The sequence below is a fragment of the Aotus nancymaae genome, unplaced genomic scaffold (assembly GCF_030222135.1).
Source record: "Aotus nancymaae isolate 86718 unplaced genomic scaffold, 86718_ANA_hifiasm-v0.15.2.pri h1tg000025l, whole genome shotgun sequence".
Lineage (NCBI taxonomy): Eukaryota > Metazoa > Chordata > Mammalia > Primates > Aotidae > Aotus > Aotus nancymaae.
The window spans coordinates 3,437,708-3,459,986 of record NW_026988438.1 but is presented as its reverse complement, the minus strand read 5'-3'; the positions used below and the strand labels follow the sequence as shown (position 1 = coordinate 3,459,986).

General features: G+C 34.4%; 1 protein-coding gene across 6 annotated transcripts in view; it reads right to left on the bottom strand.

Annotated features, from left to right (window-relative positions):
• Positions 1-22,279, bottom strand: part of CRPPA (CDP-L-ribitol pyrophosphorylase A) — a 321,845-nt gene that overhangs the window by 143,424 nt on the left and 156,142 nt on the right. For all 6 annotated transcript variants that reach the window (XR_010344034.1, XM_064380336.1, XM_012450715.3 and 3 more), the window contains 2 exons: positions 10,185-10,277; positions 9,641-9,733 (listed from right to left, as the gene is read on the bottom strand). Coding sequence is in view for 5 of the 6 variants with exons in the window: in XM_064380336.1 (XP_064236406.1) it covers positions 9,641-9,733; positions 10,185-10,277 (186 nt within the window). In the remaining variant the exon portion in view is untranslated. The remainder of the gene's footprint in view (positions 1-9,640; positions 9,734-10,184; positions 10,278-22,279) is intronic.

Here is a 22,279-nt window from a genome sequence, read left to right as displayed (position 1 = left end):
CAATACCATCTCTGTGATTAACCAAAAAAAAATTTACTCATAAAACAGACAAAGTCCTCCAGTGTTTGTTTTATTCACATACTGCATCAGAATACCATTCTATCTGAAAATAACTTACTCATTAAAAGAATGAATACTAGAAAGGTGTGCCCTATGAGAATCATTTCTTTACACATCAGTTACATGTCCATCACAACTAATCTGGGGGAGTTTCTATATCCCATAGCACAAACTTTTCATTAACCATTTAGCCATAAGCAAAGATCTCTTAAAACTTACAACAACACCGTCAATCCTTTCTATTCAACACCTCCTCGTAGAATGACTTCAACATTCCTCATCTTTGTGTTACGAATGAATCTATTCATGACCACAATGAGATAAAGATTCTAAAAATATTTTTAACCAGTATTTATTTAGGTTTTCTTATTGATTTAGAAAGGAAATATCCGAGACTTACTACAAGTAAGAAAGCAGAAACAAAAAATTTGTAGAATTTATACAAGTCATTGTATTTCTGGCACTGGAGCAGTGTACAACTTTGAAAGATAAAATTTTAATCTCTCTTAAGTGCCAACATAAAAATTCAGTATGTAACAAAGGTATAGTTTTTCTAACAAAATAAATAAATAAATAAAAGAATCCATAACATAAGGCTATAGTAGCAATAAGTTTGAGACAGGAAAGGAATAGGGATTTGGACTGGCCCTGCTCCTCAATCTCTGGTTATTAGACACACACATATATACACACTACTCATTTAAAATGTAAACTATCAGGAACCTGAAATAGATTATAAAAAGTAAACCTAATATGGATGCAGTGAAAATTTAGTGAGCTCTTTTGTTTGATATGAACTTGTGCCTTGAAGACACATTTTCTTAGTCTAGTAATAACAGGGTTAACAGAAGAACAAACAGTTAAGTAAAAGATGACAAAGATATGCCTGGGATCTGGTATTAAATTTAACAGCACCATCAGTTTTTATAACAAATTCAGTAAGGCTTAATACCCTCCATGAAGCTAAAGTACGAAGCCATTAGCACACAGAAGGAATCATTATTATTTTTTAATTAATTAATTTACTTTAGGTGCATATTGTATCTGGGATTTCTCCCCATGATATCCCTCCCAACCCTCCCCACCTCCCGCTGTCTCTCCCCACCCCTCCCCAACTGTCCCCTGTGTGTGATGCTCCTTTCCCTGAGTCCACGTGTTCTCATTGTTCAACACCCACCTATGAGTGAGAACATGCAGTGTTTGGCTTTCTGTTGTGTCAGTTTGCTGAGAATGACGGTTTCCAGATTCATCCAAGTCCCTACAAAGGACACTAAATCGTAATTTTTTATTAAGAAGAAATATTAAACACATATATGTGTGTGTATTTTTACTTTTTCCATGCTATTACTTAGCACATTCATGAGAACATACAAGTAACAAGTATATATGATACATTGTAATACACTAGATTGATTCAGTTCCTGGCCCTGCCACTGGTAAGCTTTGGAAACTTCTGGAAACAATTTACATCTGTGACAGTTTCTCCAGATGTGAAAATATCAAATGTAAATGGTGACTTTTTTCTTTTTTTAATTTGCTATGTTCAAATATTAAATATTTTAAATATTTTAAAAATTATTTATTGTGATCTGTCAATAAACAATTTCCTAAGAACTAGAACTTGCTACTTTTGAAGGTTATGTTTCTCACACTATTAAAATTCACCTTGGTAGTTTGTTTTCAGCTAAAGTAAATTCATGAGATTTTTAACTCTCATAAAACATAAATAAAATCATTGTCTATACAAGCAGAGAAAAGCAGAGCTCTCATGTAATTAGATAATTACAGTAAAATTTTTGCCATGGAAAATGTGATTATTTAATCAAGTAAAATTAAAGAGGTTGCTTTATATTTTGAATTTGGATTTGGTACCAATTTCTTCCCACATTTAACAATTAAACATTTATTTGGTACCTATTATGTGAGCTTGCTGCTTTTTTTTAAAAGCTTTAAATAAGAAAATATTTTCCACTATTTTATCTGATAGTAACAAAGGATATTTTGAGAAAACTTTGTCAGAACCAAATATATTAGTAGCCCTATTTTCCTTTTTGGATGCAGGAAGGTATTTTTTGTGGTTTTACAGTTGGTTTTCCATAATACTGCTAAAAAAAACACATACAGTTAGTTTTGTCTCTTGAAATCTCCTTTCTCCATCACTGGGTAAGTACAGCTCTCTGATCACTAACTTAAAACCAAGGAACTCAATCAGTTAAGATTCTTACTACATACAAATTTTGTTTAATGTATGTAAAAATCTATTTTTTAAAGTGATTTTTACATGAGAAATTTTATGAATTTATCTTTTAGTATTGCAATACATTTACTATATTACTTCACTTTTCTAGGCATTTTTCATCATTACTTAATAAACAAAAACACATAGAGTAGAAAACAGAGAACTGGCTATGTCCCGTGTTCACATCTTGTGTGACAAGTCCCAAACAAACAAACTTTTAATCTTTTTACAAATATAATCTGACAGAGGTGGTAGCAATACTACACATGCCCATAAATGCAAGGAACAGAAGGCTAACAATCACTCCAGTCAAATCAGGGCAAAAACTGAGCTCCTCGACAACAGAGTATAGACTAAGCATTTAGAGAAATCACATATGAAAAAAGTTTCAAACATAATCTGATACAATTTTATTTTTACAAAAGAAAGTGTGGTTTGTAGCATTAGATTTTTCTTCTTAAGACATAAAGGACCTAAACTTGCAAAATTCCTTTATGCTGACCAGTCTCTAATAAAAAATAATATTTTCACCTAAGTACAGAGTATTCTCCTAGTATAAGGTGTGTTTGTTATCAGGCTATGCATTTCTAAAAGTTTACAGTTAAAAGATTTCATAGAATCATAAATGTCATACTAACATACACAGATTCATTAAGAACAGAACATTTATAATACGACCCACCCAACAATTTCAGGCCACCTAACACTGAAATCTATTTTACCTCAAGTAATCAGTATTACCAGTCTCTAAAAAATATGGTTTGGCTTTCTGTCCCCACCCAAATCTCACCTTGAATTGTAATTCCCATATGTCGAAGAAGGGACCTGTAAGCCTCATATGTCAAGGGAGGGAGGGGATTGGATCATGGGGGTGGTTTGCCCTGTGCTGTTCTCATGACAGTGAGCTCTCATGAGATATAATGGTTTTATGAGTGTTTGGAAGTTCCTCCTTCATTCTTCTCTCACCTGTCACCTTTGGAAGAAGGTGCCTGCTTCCCCTTCCACCATGATTTTAAGTTTCCTGAAGACTTACCGGCCATGCAGAACTGTAAGAATTAAACCTCCTTTGTTTATAAGTTGCCCTCTCTAGGGTAGTATCTTTATAGCAGTGTGAAAACAGACTAATAGACTAGATGATGGTAAAAATGTGTAGAATTCTGATAGTTCAATATAATTACAAAATAAAGTTAAATCTACCAAAACATAAATATTTTATTAAGGTGGTCAAATACTGGCAGAGTCCTTAAATCATGCTAAATACTATAAAAATGAGAACTTCCTAAAAGAAGACTACTTAAAACATATAAAAATAAATGAGGATGACCAAAGAGATGCTCCAAAAATATTTCTAATATCAAAGGATTAATAATCAGTATTTTTGAAAATGTAGAAGAACCCCAAAAATATTTTTGCAAAAATAACCACCCGAAGGCTGGGTTCTGTGGCCACATCTGTAATTGTAACACTTTGGGAGGCCAAGGTGGAAAGATTGCTTGAGCTCAGGAGTTCAAGACCAGTCTGCCCAGCATAGCAAGACCTCATTCTACTAAAATTTAAAAAATTAGCCAGGAATGGTGGTGTGTACCTGTACTCCCAGCTACTTGGGAGAACAAGGCTGGAAGATCACTTGAGCCTGGGAGACAGAGGATGCATTGAGTTATGATCATACCACTGTACTCCAGACTAAGTAACAGAGTGAGATCCTGTCTTAGTCAGACAATAACCCCTTGAAACGAAACATATCACAACATATTGACTATATAATGTCAACAAGACTATACAAAAAGCTTAACTTTGCAAACATACCCTAAAGGATTTTTAAGAATAAGACTATTTTAATAAATATCTTAGTTCTTTTTAAAACAAAGTCTCAATTTTTTTTTTCTGTTCTTCATGGTGAAAGTTGTTTCCTTCTAAAAGTGGATCTTAGAATAGTAGCCTCTTACTTGTGCCAGTTTATCTTAGCTTAACAAAAACTTCCCACATTAATTTCTAGCCCATTTCACTTTTCTTTTCTTTTTTTTTATTGCATTTTAGGTTTTGGGGTACATGTGAAAAACATGCAAGGTTGTTGCATAGGTGCATACGTGGCAGTGTGATTTGCTGCCTCCCTCCCCTTCACCTATATCTGGCATGCCCATTTCACTTTTCATAAGAGCCAAAAACTCGATCTTCATGTAGTCAAGACCTCTGCAAAATCTAAAATAAAATCTAATTATGCTAGATACCAACGTACCAAGAACCGAGCACCATTAACCATTCATTCACTCCTTAACTTCTTCCGAGAGAAATAACATGGATAAGGTTCAAAGTTACAAGTCCCTTTAGAATATCTACTGAATGTCAGATAACAGGGAACTCCAAAGTATTTTTATATACTTGAGAATGTAAGGGACACTGGAGGTTTCATCAGTATTGTAGCACAAAACAAATTTCTACCACTTAAACCTAACCCAATGTTGTTTTTGCCAAATGCCCACCTAAGTTGACATTCAGCCTCATTTTTCTTTAAATATCTGTTCTTGTAGAATAAAACGTGGTGACATTGCAAATGACAAACTTAACTAGTCTATTGAAAAACCTCATAAATGGATAATAACCACAATTTTACTTTGCATGTGACTCATTCCTGCTAAGCCTTCCACTCTTCAGATGGACTGAAATTGGAAGCTGACGACCCTTGCATAAGAAAAAGAATCACTGTAAACCACTATACATCTTAGCCAAGACAAAAGAGGCCTTTAAACATTTACAATAAATGCATGTGATATCTGTGGAATCACATAACTCAAAAACCAAAATGGACGTATTTTTCTATAACTTTGATGTCATTTTGTAATATATTTTCTGATGAATAAAACCTACTTGTTTAGGGAAGCAAGTGATCACACTCCTTTTGACCATTCTTTTCATAATTTAAAGTTAACAAAAGTCTTATTTATAAAAGAAAATAAAAAGCTTGTGGTAAGACATGTTTCTGGTTTAATCTTCCAGAAAAGTTAATTCAGACAGACTGAAAGAGAACACTGTAGCCTCTGAAGTGCCTGGTATGTAATTTTCCAATTACAAACATGTGTATACATGTCTGCACATGAATTTGCACATGCAAACACTATGTATGTATATTAATAGTTTTTCCTCTTGCTAATGAGCAAACTGTGATGTATCTAGATTTATGTCTTTTATAATTATCATATTTTTCATACATCTATTAAATTGGTATGCATTTGAAATGTTCTGCCTGATTTTCATTAATAGGAAAACTGAAATTGCTTTCTGGCCATTTTTGGTGAAAGTGGTACCAGAAGAAAAAAGTATGAAGCCTGATCAGTCATACTCACAATCATTGACAGGACAATTCAAATACTCAGACATTATTCACTTACCTCTCCATCCAAGAAGCCAGCGTTACTTACAATACTCTTTCTAGTTATTTGCTCCAACCTATGGATACAGATTCTAGATATAAACTAGTTACACATCTTTCTATTAAATTAATAATGCTCATAATAATATCATCACGCTAAGTCTGCCTATGCAATGGGAAAGTAACAGGCATACCTCAAAAATATTGGGAGTCTGGCTCCAGGCTGCTGAAGCTACTAAGACAAATTTCACAATAAAGTGAGTCACATGAAATTTTTTATTTCCAGTGGCACAAAAAAGTCATATTTACATTATACTATTGTTCATTAAGTGTACAGTAGCATAACTAAAAAATAATGTACATATCTTAAATTAAAATGGTGTATTGCTAAAAATCCTAATTACTATCTAATCCTTCAGTGAATCCTAATCTTCTTGCTGGTGTAATGACTGCTGACTGTTCAAGGTGGTGGTAGCCAAAGGTTGGTTGGATACAGCAATTTATTAAAATAAGACAACATAGTTCACCGCCTAGAGTGATCCTTCTTTTCACAAAAATTTCTCAGTAGTATGGGATGCTGTTTGATAGCATTGGACCCACAACAGAACTGCTTTCAAAATTGGACTTAACCTTCTCAAACTCTGCCACTGCTTTATCAACTAAGTTTATATAATATTCTCAATCATTTATTGTCATTTAAACAACGTTTACAGTATCTTCCCCAGAATTAGATTCCATCTCAAGAAACCACTTTTTTTTTATTTTTTATTTTTTTGAGATGGAGTTTCGCTCTTGTTACCCAGGCTGGAGTACAATGGCGCAATCTCGGCTCACTGCAACCTCCGCCTCCTGGGTTCAGGCAATTCTCCTGCCTCAGCCTCCTGAGTAGCTGGGATTACAGGCGTGCACCACCACGCCCGGCTAATTTTTCTGTATTTTTAGTAGAGACGGGGTTTCACCATGTTGACCAGGATGGCCTCAATTTCTTGACCTCGTGATCCACCCGCCTCGGCCTCCCAAAGTGCTGGGATTATAGGCGTGAGCCACCGCGCCCGGCCAAGAAACCACTTTCTCTTTGCTCATCCATAAGAAGCAACTCCTTATCCATCTACATTTTATGAGATTAGAACAATTCAGTCTATCTTCAGACTGCACTTCTATTCTCTTGCTATTGCTACCACATCAGCAGTTACTTCCTCCAGTGAAGTCACATGCCTCCAAATCTTCCATGAGGGTTGGAATCAAGTCTTCAAAACTCCTGTTAACATTAGACCCCCCCATGAATCATGACTGTACCTAATGGCAACTAGCAGGGTGAATCCTTTCCAGAAGGATTCAATTTACTTTGCACAGATCCATCAGAGGAATCTATCAAGGACAGTGATAGCCTTACACCAGGTATTTCTCCAAAAATGAGAAATGAAAATCTAAACGACTCCTTGATTTACGAGCTGATGAATAAATGTTGTGTTAGCAGACAAAAAGCAACATTCATCTTATACATCTCCATCAAAGATCTTGGGTAACTAGGTATATTATCAATAAGCAGGTTTTTGAAAAGTATTTTGAAGGAATCTTTGTTTCTGAGCATTAAGTCTCAAAAGTGGGCTTAAAATATTCAGTAAACTATGCTGTAAATAGATGTGCTGTCATCCAGGTTTTGTTCTATTTACAGAGCACAGACAGAGAACAGACTTGGCATAATTCTTAAGGGTCCTAGGATTTTGAGAATGGTACGTGAACACTGCCTTCAACTTAAAGTCACTAGCTACATTAGCTCCTAAGAAGTGTCAGTTTATCATTTGAAGCCAGGCATTGACTTCTCCTCTGTCCATAAAAGCCCCCACACTGGCATGTTCTTCCAATAGAAGTGTCTCATCTACATTGAAAAATCTGTCATTTAGCATTGCTAGGTTCATCAATTATCTCAGCTAGCTCTTCTGGAAAATGAACATAATGCTATGTTCATCAATTATCTCAGCTAGCTCTTCTGGATAATGAACATAATGCTAGGTTCATCAATTATCTCAGCTAGCTCTTCTGGATAATGAACATAATGCTAGGTTCATCAATTATCTCAGCTAGCTCTTCTGGATAATGCCTCAACATCAGCACTTGCTGTTTCATCTTCCATTTTTCTGTTATAAAGACAATTCTTTCTTTAAACCACATGAATAAACTTCTGCTAGCTTCAAACTCTTCTGGAACCTCTTCACTTTCCACAGTCTTCACAGAATTGAAGGGAATTAGGGCCTTGCTCTGTAGGCTTTGTAACTTTTGACTGAAAGTGACAGACACAGGACTATTCCTTTCACTTGAACATGTAGGGGTCATTGTAGGGTTATTAATTGGCCTGATTTCAATATGGTTGTGTTTCAGCGAACAGGGAGTCTCAAAGATAAGGAGAGAGGTGAGGAAACAGCTAGTCAGAAGAGCAATCAGAACATACACATTTATCAGTTAAGTCTGCCATCTTATACAGATGTGATTTGCAGTGCTCCAACACAGTAATAGTAATATCAAAGATCACTGATCATAGGTGACCACAGCAGAGATTGTAATGAAGAAAAATTTTAAAATATTGTGAGAATTACCAAGATGTGATAGAGACATGAACTGAGCATACACTGTTGGAAAAATATACCAATATACTTGCTAGACATAGGCTTGCCACAAAACTTCAATTTGTAAAACATGTATCTTCAGAGCACAAGAAACTGAAGTATGCCTGCATTCAAGTATTATAAAAGGATAATGTCCCAATATAAAATAAACATTTTACAATATTTTAGCATATAGACTTTTAATTCACTACACTGGATGGCCTCATCAGTGTATCTGGGAACATGGAAAAATGAGATTTCTAAGCGAGTAAATGTGGAGAGAGGAATAACAGGCCAAACACAGAACTCTATCCTACAGAGCCTCAGAGGCTTCCAACAATGGATATATTCCATATTGTTCCTAAAAAGCTCAGTGGAAGCATCTGTGTTGTACAAAGATCAACTACATAAGAATCCTGGGTTTCAATAACCACATGCCACTATGAAAGTTGCCTTTACGGTATACGACCAAATAAAGAGGCCACTGAATTAATTATATCTCCCAGTTTGTTGGAGATGCTAACGTGTTACTAGTTGCATTACTCAGTCAAGTTATTTATACTGCAAATTATCTTATTATTATTAACCTTACCTGAAAAGAATTACATTCCCACACTATGGGATGGGCCTGAGCTTTAGAAACTTGGCAGTTGCTAAGCTTTTCAGAGAATTTAATGTCTGGAACCCCTTCACACAGCAAAACGCTACTAACTATAGATTCTGCTCCTCAGCCATTTTAGAGGGCTTTGGGCTCTGATTCTGTTCCTTCCCAGCTTTACACTCTGACAGTCCCCTCTGCTATATAGTTTAACAGGCTAATCAAATAAATTCTGCACTAAACATATACTTCTAGATTTTCATGGAAAAATCTCTCCTAAATTTTCATAGGTCATTCTTCTAGGAATTTTTTTATTTGCTGCTTGTTCTACTTTTGCTTTCAGTGGAACACAGAAAATGAAACAACCCAAGAACCAGTTTTCTTCTACTAGGTTTTTTTCTTCACATTAACAACTGGAATGCTTACCTAATAGTATTCTGATAATATGTTAAATAAAACTATTTTATATTATCCAAACAACCAGTTGACTTAAGCAGAATACTTTGCCATTTTTTGTGCAGGAAAAAAAAAAAAAAGAAATTGGCTGCTGGGTTGAAAAAGATTTCCAAACCTGTCAATTCAACCAAATGATTACAATAATAAAGGCATTCAGTCATAGAAGTCATAGTAAGAGAGTAAGCAGAGGAATCCACAAAGAAGAGTTTCTTTTGAGTTTCAGTTAATGCTCTCAATTGGATCAAGTTTTTAAAAATACATACATTAGTTACAAAAAGAAGCATAAATTTGAGAAAATCTGCATTAATTTCACTTACTGAAACGACAACAACAGGATATAAAATGGAAAGATTACTTTCTTCAAGCATGCTCAGTAACTTCTGGGTTTCTTGAAAATCAGAAGTCATAACCTAAAAGACCAAAAAAATAAAAGGATATGAGAAGACATTTTTAAATGACTTAAAAGTTAATTCAAGGAAAAAAATGAAGAGATTCTGCATAATGTTCAAAATATTTATCAAGCTTAGTTTTCAATTTATAAATAATTTTAAAGGATATCCATAAAGTTATGCATGTCAAAATTTCATCTACCAATTGAGTCAAACCTGTGTCTTCCTTATTACCTACTTTAGATCAGATACAAAACAGAAAACTGAAAATATTGTCCAAAATATCACTGTTCTCATTATGGGATTTAGCTTGTTAAAAGTATTATTTCTCTTTCAAAGATAAAAATCTCCAAAAACATGTAAAATAACTCATCAAAATCTCATATATAAATATTTAAGAATCAAATTAGTTCTCTTCCACATTACATTTGCTCATACCCTCAAGTGCTTTCAATCACTTGAATTGACTTACATTCACACAAACAAAATTGTAGCACTGGTCTAGGATGATTTTCTGAAGATCTCTGCCAGCATGACATAGAGCCTCAGATGTGACTTTTACATGCTAGTAGGAAAAAAACAGAAATGAATTCACAAATTAGACAGACCAAACATAAACATCTTTCTCACAAAGAAGCACATAATTGCTAGAGGAGAGGCACATAAAGCCAAGGACCATATATTTTTAAAAAAGTAATACAAGCTGAAGTTCATCAGGTTATCAAGAAGTCATTTGAACTAGGCTATGAATAATGCATGTTTTAGCTAACAAGGGTACAGAAAATTGTTTCAGATAGGAAAAAAAAATGTAGACACACACAGATTATATTCTGGAACACACTAGTAATCTGGTTTATCTTATACAAATAAATATTGAAGAACGTGTTGAAGGACTAAAAGAGAAAGGTTGCAGGGATAATTGCAGGTACCCAGAGGCATATTAAATAACAGTTTTAATACAAGGAATAGACTTCACTAAACCTGAAATGACTAGAAGTGGGGAAAGGGGTAAGAAATCATCACAACAATATGAGAGAAGACTTAAACTACACAGACTATCCTTAAGAAAACTGTCAGAGAGCTCACTACAAGTAGTCCCAGATTAGATTTAGAAAAGAACACATATTAAACAAACTTTCCTAAAAAGATTTTTACCCCATATAACTTAATATTCTAATTAGCTTGTTTCAAGAGTTTTCTAGTATAACAATATGAACAAAAGCTTAAGAATTTCTAGACAAGGAATCTGTGATATCCTTGCTATATTAATTCCACAGGAAATCACATTTCAGTGATTCTTACTGGTATTACACTTAGAATGCTTTACATTTCATAGTTCTAAAAATAATACAATGCTGTTCCTCAGTTGAACATCAAACTCTGTAACTCTGTACATTATCTACTTAGTAGCTTAATTTGCTATGATTTTGACAAAATACTGGAGAATAAGGGAAATAAAGGTTTCAAGGTCTTAGCTTTGCTATAAAAATTAGCTATTAAATTTTAAAAATTTTAGTTCAGTTTAAAATTCTTATTGAGCAAAAGGTTCAAAGATTAATAAAAAAGCCCAAAGGCCATAGTCATCAACAATATATTAACATTACGATCAAAAAGAAACTAGTATCCATTCTGCAATAGTAAGTTTGATCAAGGGGTAACATCTAGATATTACAGGGGGACAATTTTTCAAAAGTCTCTCATGTATTTAAACATTTTCTAAGGCATTAACAGCTAACTTGTTCCACACTTTCTTTGCAAGGATGTTTGCACAAATTGCAAACATAGAGATATTTCCTCATAGAACAGATTTTCCACTAAGATGGGAACATCTCTCTCCCTGGATTAGGCTTACATGGCATTTCAGAGTAATACTTCTCTCTTAAGGAGCAGATGGGCTGGTTTGCCTATACAAGGCCAGAGTTTTCTACTATCAAGCTTCTTTTTAAAGAAAGCCACTGCCTAGCAACAGCTAACCCTATTTGTATTTCTCCACGGAAATTTGAATTCCGAAAAAAACGAGTGCTACATTTTTGTTCTTGCTACTGCTATGGTTGTAATAAATGGTCTTTTCTCTGACCCTGTAGTCTCAGGTCTTCCACCAACATCTATGATACTGTGTCAGGTTGAGTTATTTGCATGAAAATAGGGTATAGTGTTACATCCTGCCAAATTTCTGACTTGACAGATATGAAATAAGGCAACCATATTATCAGATCTTAAATTCAACAAAGATGCACAAGTGAATTCTGAATTCAGAAAAAAAAAAATCTTACTTTAAAATTTCCTTCTGCATATAGAGAATGAGAACATAAGAGATGTTCTGATTCCGTTTTTTTTTTTGTATTAAAGTGTTAAATTTCTTAAGGACAGAGTTTGAGATCTTTGAGGGTAGAAACATTTATGTTTTTACCATTAGCAAATACTTAATTGTAAAAACAAACAAACAAAAAATACAAAACTATGCTACCAGTTTTTTTTAAAACAAAAACATCCTGTGTCAAGAAAATAGTTTATGTTCTTAAAATGAACAATGTGGGAAAGTTCTTAAAATACTCATCAAAAAATATTACATAGAGGTAATAACTCTGAAAGTTAAGTATCATTTCAACAATTCTCTACAAATAATATATGTAGTAAGCAGGGAAGACAAATGAAGGGAAAGACTCAAAGTATGAATGTTCTATTAAAATGGAATAATACGCATGTCATTTTAAGTTATGCAGTTTTAGCGAATGAAAACCGAGTGTCGTAAAACCAAAAGTATTGCTAAACTTCAGATAATTCATTTCCAGGAAGTTTACTTTCAAGGTTAAGAAAAGATGCTATGGGCAGGATAAAGACACTGCCCTCTTAATGACAACTTTCTAAGTCGGTAGTCACTGACTTCCTTCTGTAAGAGGAGATAGCACACTTGAAGTTCTGCCCATAGCCGAGGTCTGGTCAATCACGTGGTTTTAAATCTAAAAGGTTTATTAGATTCTTACTCTATTTTGTGGCCATAATGAATGTAATTTTGACATAATCTATCTATCTTCAAGGAAAGTGAGTTAACAAAATTTCCCCAATTCTAAATTTTTCTTCTTAATTCACTGTATTATTAGATGACTATGTGCAAGTAGTTGCTTGTTTTGGAGTATTTTTTTTTTTTTACTAAAGCCTTAACATTTTTAGGTTCTTTGAGTTTTTGCTTCTTTAAGAATAGTTTATCTAGAAATAAAAATTTGGTCTATACTTTCCCTCACAGATCTGCAATCACTGTGCCACCATCTTTAAATATTACTTGTTTTCCTTCTGCCTTTTTTTTTTCTTGAGATGGAGCCTCACTGTGTCGCCCAGGGTGGAATGCAATGGCACAATCTTGGCTCACGGCAACCTCTGCCTCCCTGTTCAAGCGATTCTCCTGCCTCAGCCTCCCGAGTAGATGGGAATACAGGCCTGCACCATACCTGGATAATTTTTTGTATTTTTAGTAGAAACAGGGTTTCACCATATTGATCAGGCTGATCTTCAACTCCAGACCTCCTGATCCAACTGCCTCAGCCTCCCAAAGTGCTGGGATTACAGGTGTGAGCCACTGCACCCAGCCTTCCTTCTGCTTCTTATACTTCATTTGTCATTCAGCCATTCGCCATTCATTTTCTTGGATTTCAATGTCAGGCAGTTTTTTCCCCCATCCGTCAACCACCCTTCCAAGTACTCACAGTTGTTACATTTGAGGTTTTATCTTTTAGTCTTATTACCAGAGGAAAATGTGGCTTGTGGTGATACTCTTGGATTTCACCTTCATTCCCTCCAATGCTTGCAGATAATGCTTCATTATATTTGGAGTGAATATTGTAGACATGTAAGAGGTCAGACTATCCTAAGTTTTGCTTATTTATGAGTTTTGCATCTATGTCTTCTTGAATTATTCTTCATGGAGAACTTCCAAATCAAGCAGAGTAAGTTTTATTCCCAATTGTTATTTCTCAGCTTTTCCTGAAAATATGCCCTTTAGGTCAAAAAGAATTACTTCAAAGAAACTTTCTTCTAGCTGTCTGAAGAATTTGATTTTCTACTTAATATCTGAAAACTGTCCACACATTGGCTGCCTTAATCATCTAAACACCCACTCTATTTTAGCTATCATTTATTTTTTTATTGGAATGTGGTACAATTATCTCGACTTTTCCCTCTGAGTTATCTGACTTGTTATATTGTTTCTCTAAGAGACTAGTTAGTTCTATAATAGTGCTGCTCTCATATTAATTTTGTTCCCTATTCAATTACTGTTAATCTCTTACAATGTTGTGTTTTGAATTTTTAACCTTCTTGAATTCAGATTCTCACTGAGTTCTTCTACAGAACAAAAAGGTGTAATTTGGAAGAAGGAAGAGGTCTCAGGTTTCATCCAGGTTTACTACTACTTATGTGCGTTATAATTTTTTTTAAGTACGAATTGTACCTTTCCTGGTTATTTTCTACGAGTTAGAGTATTAAAACAAAATCAGGCACTGATAGTTTTCTCTGTCTCTATGAGATGCCATAGGAAATTGACATATTTTCTACTCTTGAAGGATTCTCCTTGGCCCTCATTTCAGCCCCTCAATCTGCTTATAAGTTAAAAATAAAAAAATTATCTTAATGAATCAACTTTTACCCTCATTACAAGGTCTGGGAGATCCATGTGCAGAGTTTACAACATATTAGCCAGATTGTAATCTGCACTTACTTTCTTGACTGTTACCTTTAAAATGTATGCATTAAGTGGGGCCTCTCACATTTGTTTGGTTACTGTTATTAATTTTGCTAATTTTGTATTGTTTTTAAAGTAGTGGAGAAGGAACATTTTGTGAATGACCTTTATCATATTTACCCGGCTGTCACTACTATTTTTAAGTACTTTAAGGAATTATTTCATTTTAATATTATATATCTTTATAAAAAAGGAAGGTATTCCCTAACCATCAAGAGTATTATAAGATTAGTCTTCCCAGAAGAGCTTCATTTTTCTCATTAAGAACATGCAGTTACATATATATATTACATGTATATGTGTATAATTCCTATTAGAGTACATCTAAAATAGTGACTTTGACATTAACGCCCTTCATAGCCTACTTATATTCTACCTATTCAAATCCTAACCACCCATTCTGCTCTTTAACACAAATATTCTTCAACTCTAAGGATATTTTTCTGTATTATCACAAATACTGGGCTCATTCAAGCCTATGACAACTTCGGTCCATATTAACTTTAATATCTACTTGTTTCTTCAAAGCTATTATTTATTTCTTATTAACTGGATTAACAGTTAATAGGATATACACTCTTAGAATATACAACATAGATATATGGAAAGCAAATTGCCCAGCTACATAGTGTAACCGTAATTAAAATTTATTTGTTCAGTTACATGATACATTTAAAACTGCGCTTCAAAGAAAGTCATTCTTCAGCTAATGACAATAGACTAAGATAGAAATGCATACATAGTATTTGCATGAAAGTTATTAAATATTAGCATTTCCATACTCTTGAAAAGCCAAACTGAAATTTTCTTCTTGAAATTTAGACTCTTAATAATTGTTTCCAGTTCAGTATAATTCTTTTAGTCATACTGCTTTCCTCCCAAACAGAAAACAATCAGTATTTTCCATGCTTGAGTAAAGAAACTTAGATTTTACCTAAATATAGCAAAGGTATCTGTGACACCTTTAATCAACAAAGACCACATTAGACAATGCCATTAGGTTGTTTATAAAAACATCCTATGGAATCATCACATGCTGTCATTCCTGATGTTTCTGCACTCAAACACAACAAATGGAACAATCCGCTGGCTAGAAGAACTTCTGTAAATATTCTGGTTCAAAGGACATTTAAACAAAATTTAAAACAACCTTCCAATGTGTTCAGTAAATTAAAGTACAACAACAACCAAAAAATGAAACTTTCCTTACATCGTAACAAGTAAGTTTAGGAAAGATTTGCCATAAACTAAATGCAAACATCTGTGTATTCACAATATTAATACTATATAAAGCATGGATATTAGGAATAAAGATGGATTGTCAAAAAATTTTCACTTCAAAAAGCATTATGACCTAACTAAGGCTGAAAGGTTTTGGTTCAACTCCCATGAGTCAGAGGTTCAAATATGTTTTTCTGAAAAGTCAATCATCTGTTTACAGAAAATGCTAGCTAGGTCATCTCTGAGTCCGAATCTGCCAATTTCTTGCCTATCTACCATTCAAACAATGGCACTAATGTCGGTATAAACAACTGACTTGCAGAGAGACACATTTTCTTTCCATTCTGTGAACATGCCAATTGTTAACATCCCTTTTTGTCTACCTAGCATTCAGCATTTACTACTTAATTTCTTAGAGTAAGCTTTGAAGTTTTTCGTTTGTTTTACTGTATTAAAGAGCATGGGCTCTTGTACCAAGATCCTTGGGTCTGAATCTATCTCCAGGACATCGTTGTTGTGTGACTTTGGGTAAGTTACACAAGCCCTGTGGCTCAGTTTACTCATCAGTAAAATGAGTACAACACAGAATTGATATGAGGATTGGCTAAGTTAATATGTGAAGGGTAACGGTTAACTTTTCCAAAATGTCTTCTCTATAGCTTGTCCTCTTAGAAGGCTTTAAAGAAATCAATCCTGGTAGAGTTGCGAGCTAATAAATTGGGTTATCAGTCTGCTAGGTTATATAAACGAATGGTAAGCTGGTTATATAAACTACATGAATGGTAAGTGGATCTTAACCAGTGGCCCTCCACTTCATGACCTGCCACCATAGGACTTAAACCGTAACTAGCTGATCATACCAAAGCAGGTCTTAATACTCTCCCAATCCTAGATGCTGGGTAGGCAAAATAGGACTATAACCAAGGTTCTGAAACATTGCACTGCTGTTGGATCCCAGTCTCTTATCACACCAGTGAAAGGACTGGTGCTTCCCTTACTATACAACTTAAAAATCACAGCACAAAGACTGAAGTCTAACATTCAGCCCTGAAGATTCATTTGCAGTGCTACATAATGCAGTGGATACTGCCTCCGAATCCAAGGACTTCTCCCAACAACTACTGTTCCAGAAAGTCTAAAGTCTAGTATGTGTACTCTCAAGTCATTCATCTTTGAATATCTGTAAAGACCCAGTAACATTCATGTTTTGGGTCACCTAGTGCACATGCTATATTAAATGCTTGCTGTTATTACTCTACTCACTTCTTACGTAACTGCTACTATTAGAGGACCCTTTAAAACATATCGCCATTACCCCTTTAAATTTAATATATTGTATTTATTGAGGCTGTATAAGTTGCCAGAATCTGTGCTAAATACTTTCAACAATTATTTTAAAACTGCATAGTACACCTATGCATGGGCAGTTATTATCATCCTCATGTTATAGATGAAGGAGCACAGGCACAAAAGTTTGAATAATCTAAGATTACATAGCCAGTAAGGGGCAAGCACTCAGACTCAGATCTGTTTGAACTCCCAGATCCACATATGTAACCTCTAAAGCACACTGGACATCAGTGTTACTCTGGGGACTACTACCTTGTCAGAGACATCATAAAACTCTTACCCAGAGGGAAGTAATTCCACATGTCCCAAAGTCAACTCCAGGAGGAAGTGGGGCAGGGGAGGAACATATCTTCTGGAGGAAGTCAGTTAAGTAGTAACAATCTGAATTGCCAGTACATACATTCCCTTAACTGTGATGTTTCTGGGTTCTGGACAGGGAGGAAAGTATTTAAGAAGTGGCCTCCTGTTTCAATCTTCAGATTTGATTTTGAAGTAATGTGAAATGCTTCTGACCCACTGCATTAAACATATGCTGAGCAGTTGGTGGTAGCAGAAGACATTACTGTGGTAAGGCTTCCTTTGTGCATCCCTCTCTCACTGTTAAGACTCACTTTGAAAGCCAACTATTGTTTTGATGTTGCACTACAGAGACCGTGAAATGGAAAATGACAAGCTCTAATGTTAATAAACCTGAGCACCTAATACATAGAACTTAAGGCTCCCGCTGTGGTTTTTTTTTATTTTTTGAGACTGAGTCTTGCGCTGTCACCTGTGCTGGAGTGCAGTGGCGCCACCTCGGTTCACTGCAACCTCCGCCTCTCGTTTCAAGCAATTTTCCTGCCTCGGCTTCCCAAGTAGCTGGGACTACAGGCACCCACCATCACGCAGGACTAATTTTTGTATTTTTAGTACAGATGGGAGTTTCACCACGTTGGCAAGGCTGGTCTTGAACCCCTGAAGTCAGGTGATCTGGCTGCCTTGGCCTCCCAAACAATTATAGGTGTGAGCCACCATGCCTGTCCTCATTTTATTATACATCCAAAGCTGGATAGTGAATACACAAAATGTAAAGCTACAAAATGCCATCCTGCTCCTCTTTCTGTTGAGCTTTCTTGACAGTTTATACTACAACTAAAAGGTAGCGTGTAGTAGATGGGAAACGACTGGCATTAACTCATAAATCATGTTTGGCAGGTATATTCTGTACTTACTACTCAGCAGAAATCACCAATGATGTGTGAAAAGGATACAAACAGTAAAATGATCCCTTTATATTTATTAGTAATGTATAAAACATTTGCAAGCTGAGAATTGGCAAGTTAAAATGAACAAATCCTATTTGCCTTAATTAAAAACAAAAACAAGGTCAGAAAGAACTGAGTATCTTAGCCATTGATGGATTAATATACTTTCATTCATTTGACCAATATTTATTGATAGCCACAAGTCAGACACTAAATTGTATACTGAGACCATGTCAATGAGCTAGACAGGTTTTTGCCTTCCAGAAGTTTATAGCCTAGAGGGAAGACAAAATAAATTTTAGATGTGCGTTTCTTAATTTCAATGTCCATGGGAATTCCTGAGAATCTTGTTAGAAATGCAGATTTTTAATTCTTTTAAATGTGGGGTAAAGTTAACAATAAACATTTCTAAGAAGTTTCTAGTTGATACTGATACAACTGGTGCTTGTATCACACTTTGAGCCAACAAAGGTGCTACCATTTGAATCCAGGTTAATCTAAAATCCCTCTCTCATTTTGAGAAGATACTTACTGAGGAATATGTCCTCATCTAGCAAATGAAAGACAACTGTAACGTTACTAAGTCAAACCCATTGCAAACGTAAGTGACTAAAACTAAACGATTCATTAATTCAACTTTTTTTCTTCAAATTCTAAGTTTACAACACAATTTAATTTACATGCATAAGGTTTTTATTTTCCTAACAGAGACGCTGCCTAAATGCACAGTCTACCTTCAGAATCTGTTGGTTCCACAGCTAAGGATTCAAGCATGGGTCAAAAACATTTGAAAAACATAAAAGTAAACAAAAATAAAAACTTACAAAAATACACTGTAACTGTATAGCATTTATATTGTACTAGGGACTGTAAGTATTCTAAAGATAATTTAATATATACAGGAGGATGTTCATAGGTAATATGTAAATACTATTTCATTTTATGTAAGGGATTAGAGCACTCACAAACTGGCATTTGTAGGTCAGAAAGGTAGGTCCTGGAACACCCATATATATTGAGGGACAACTGTATATAGAAGTTCAATTGCATCCTGTTTCCATATTAAAATCATGTGATGAAAAAATAACAATCACTTAAATGACATGATTTTGACTGACATTGTACCACCAACATGAGAAATGTTCTCAAAATGTCTAGGTAACAAATATCAAAAAGATTCTCAATAATCCATTTTCCACCTGGTTTTTACAAAATGATAGAAAATAAAGAAAATCAAATTAGCTATAATAGGTATGAATAGCTTACTGAAGAGTTCTTTCACATATAATCCCAAGAAAATCATGCAATAGCCTTTTAAGGACTATTCAAACATCACCCCAATATTTGTTCAACCTGAAACTTGCCATTATACTGCATCAAACCTTTTGTAGTAAGCAAACTATTTTTCATTAAATATGTATATTCCTTTTGTATGAGAAATATACTTGCAATATTTATATGTAAAATTTCCCTCTCATACAATTTTCCCATTATGGCTTATTAGTAACCTGTTGAATATACATTGTCTAACTTATAGGTTCAAAGTTTTAAAAAAAAATACTAAGGATAAATTAGATTTTGAACAAAAACTCAATCATGTGACTTTTTTCAGAACCATGTATAAATCTTAGAATATTTCTTAAGCAGTACATTTCTAGACAATACAGAAAAAACAGATTAAAATATCAATATAGAATCTTACTGCAGATTCTACAGAATACGAGTTTAAAATATTGCTTATGGGTTATCTTTTTCACTCCACTAGAAAGTCCCTTCTGCAATGTTCATTTCTCCAACACTATCTTTCTTTCCTGACAGAAGGCTGATCACCACCAATTTCATCACTGTTGCTAACTCCACTTCATCTAATCTCTGCAACATCTGTTGCCAGCACCTATTCTTCCCTCCTTTTGTGAACATAGTTTTTTCTTCTGGTTAGAAAATCAGTTCAAACTTCTTGGGTATACTTTATGTTTTAAACTCTTCTCAACTGTTAACATGATTGATGGATGCCCAGAGGCTACCTCTTTATCTCCAGCAATATATTTGGCTGTTGGCCAGGTAGAGAAGTACTCCAGAAGCTTACTGGTTCATCATGCTCTCATCTTTAACCACAACTATTTATCTGGCTCCTTCTATCTCCACAGCACTGTGTGAGGGATCCATGATAAGAGATGGTGAAACAGATGTGCAAACAGATAATAACCAGGATATGCAGATTGATACAACTACTGGTGAATAATTTAAAGAGATGCAACAACTATAAAAAAAAAAAAGATTGGTGACAACTTCATGCAAAGAGTAATCAACTAAGGCTTAAAACATAAAATTGACTATTTAAATAGAGAAGGCAGGCAATCCAGTAAAATAAGTGCAAAAGAGGCAGAAGACTACACTGTTTCAAGACACGTTGAGCCAGAAGAGCAATAGCATTGTGACAAAAAAGTTCACTGTAGATTGCAGAAGATCTTAAATAACAAATCAAGGGGTACAGACTTTCTTTTACTCTCATATACTAAATAGTCATTTCAGGTATATAGTGCCCAATGTAAGAAAGAAGGATAAAGACTTTTTTAAACCCAAGTACTTAGTTGTAGGCCTTGGAAAAAAGTTTTCAGGTAACAAGGTAACAAAGTGGTGTATTTAATTCAGTTGTCCCAGAACCACCAAAACCTTGGAACCATTCTTTAACTAAATCTACTAGAACAACAGAATAACCTACTCTGTGGCACTGTAAAGTAAAACTATGCTGCATGCAAATACTTGACATAAAATCCATTTCCAAACTCAATTATTAGGAATAAGAGAAGCATAAAATGATTAAAATGATGCTTTGCAAACATCATGTATCCTATAATTTGAGTCAAAAAATTAATAAAATGAAGGAAAATCACTGAGTTCTCAAACTACATCTCAATTTAAACATAACCAAGTTAATATACAGCATTCTTCAAAATCAATTGTTGAAGGTTAACTACAATCTACATACAAGACAAGGTTGTCAACTTTTATATGGATTTTCCTTCTAAATATATTTATGCATAAAATAAAAAAATTTCCTGAGTTAAAGGGTAAGACTCGACTTTATGAATACATGCCCCAAATTTGATGGTGGCTCGTTTCTGTTTTTATTCCTTAAGCTTAGTATAATGGTTGTCCAGAACATGTAAGCAATGACCTCATTTCTAAGTGGACAAAGTGCAAAAGACCATTTTTTACAGATTAACCACCTATTTCAACAGGTTCCTGTATTTCAAAAATATAAATAATGAAAAAGATACGTGAAATACACAAAGAAAAAAATAGAGAAAATAACATTTCAAGCAAATTATCCTAGCTCCCTCAACCTTTTAAAACCATGACAATCCATTATTAATATAAATTGTTAATTTTATTAAATACAACACGAATATAATTCATACCATCTTACGCAACTAGGTGGTCCATCATTTTGGACTTTCTTTCTACCTCTGGAGAATTGCTCAGGAAATCTGGCTACCATAGCAAATAAACCAAATGGATTTAATGAGATGGTTTTTGGCTAGTTTCTGTATTCTTGTATACACATGCATGCACCACATTAATGTGGCAGAGTCAGAAGAGCAAGAGAAAAAAGTAGTTTTCCAGTGTTATTTCATTGTTATTAACTATACAGTATTCAGATGTAAAAACCAAAAAAGCCTGTATATTCAGACTAAAATATAATACATATGAAAATAAGCATAAAATAACTGTTTTGGATAGGTCTTAGGATGCTGCTATGGCTTAATTTGCTCTGTTTATCTTCTCTCTGCTTTTCTTTACTGCATGTGCTATTTTTGATGTTTTGTTTGACTAATATGTCATACAGTGAATTTACCGAGGTCTATAACAAAAGGCATAGATCCATACACTGGACACAACCTTGAGGGCATAAGAGAAAAAAAAAACAAAACCTAAGTATCACAGAACAGTCTCAACAAAATCAAAGCATATTTTAAACATGATTTTCAGTTACACCCTGCTTGTCATTTGTGA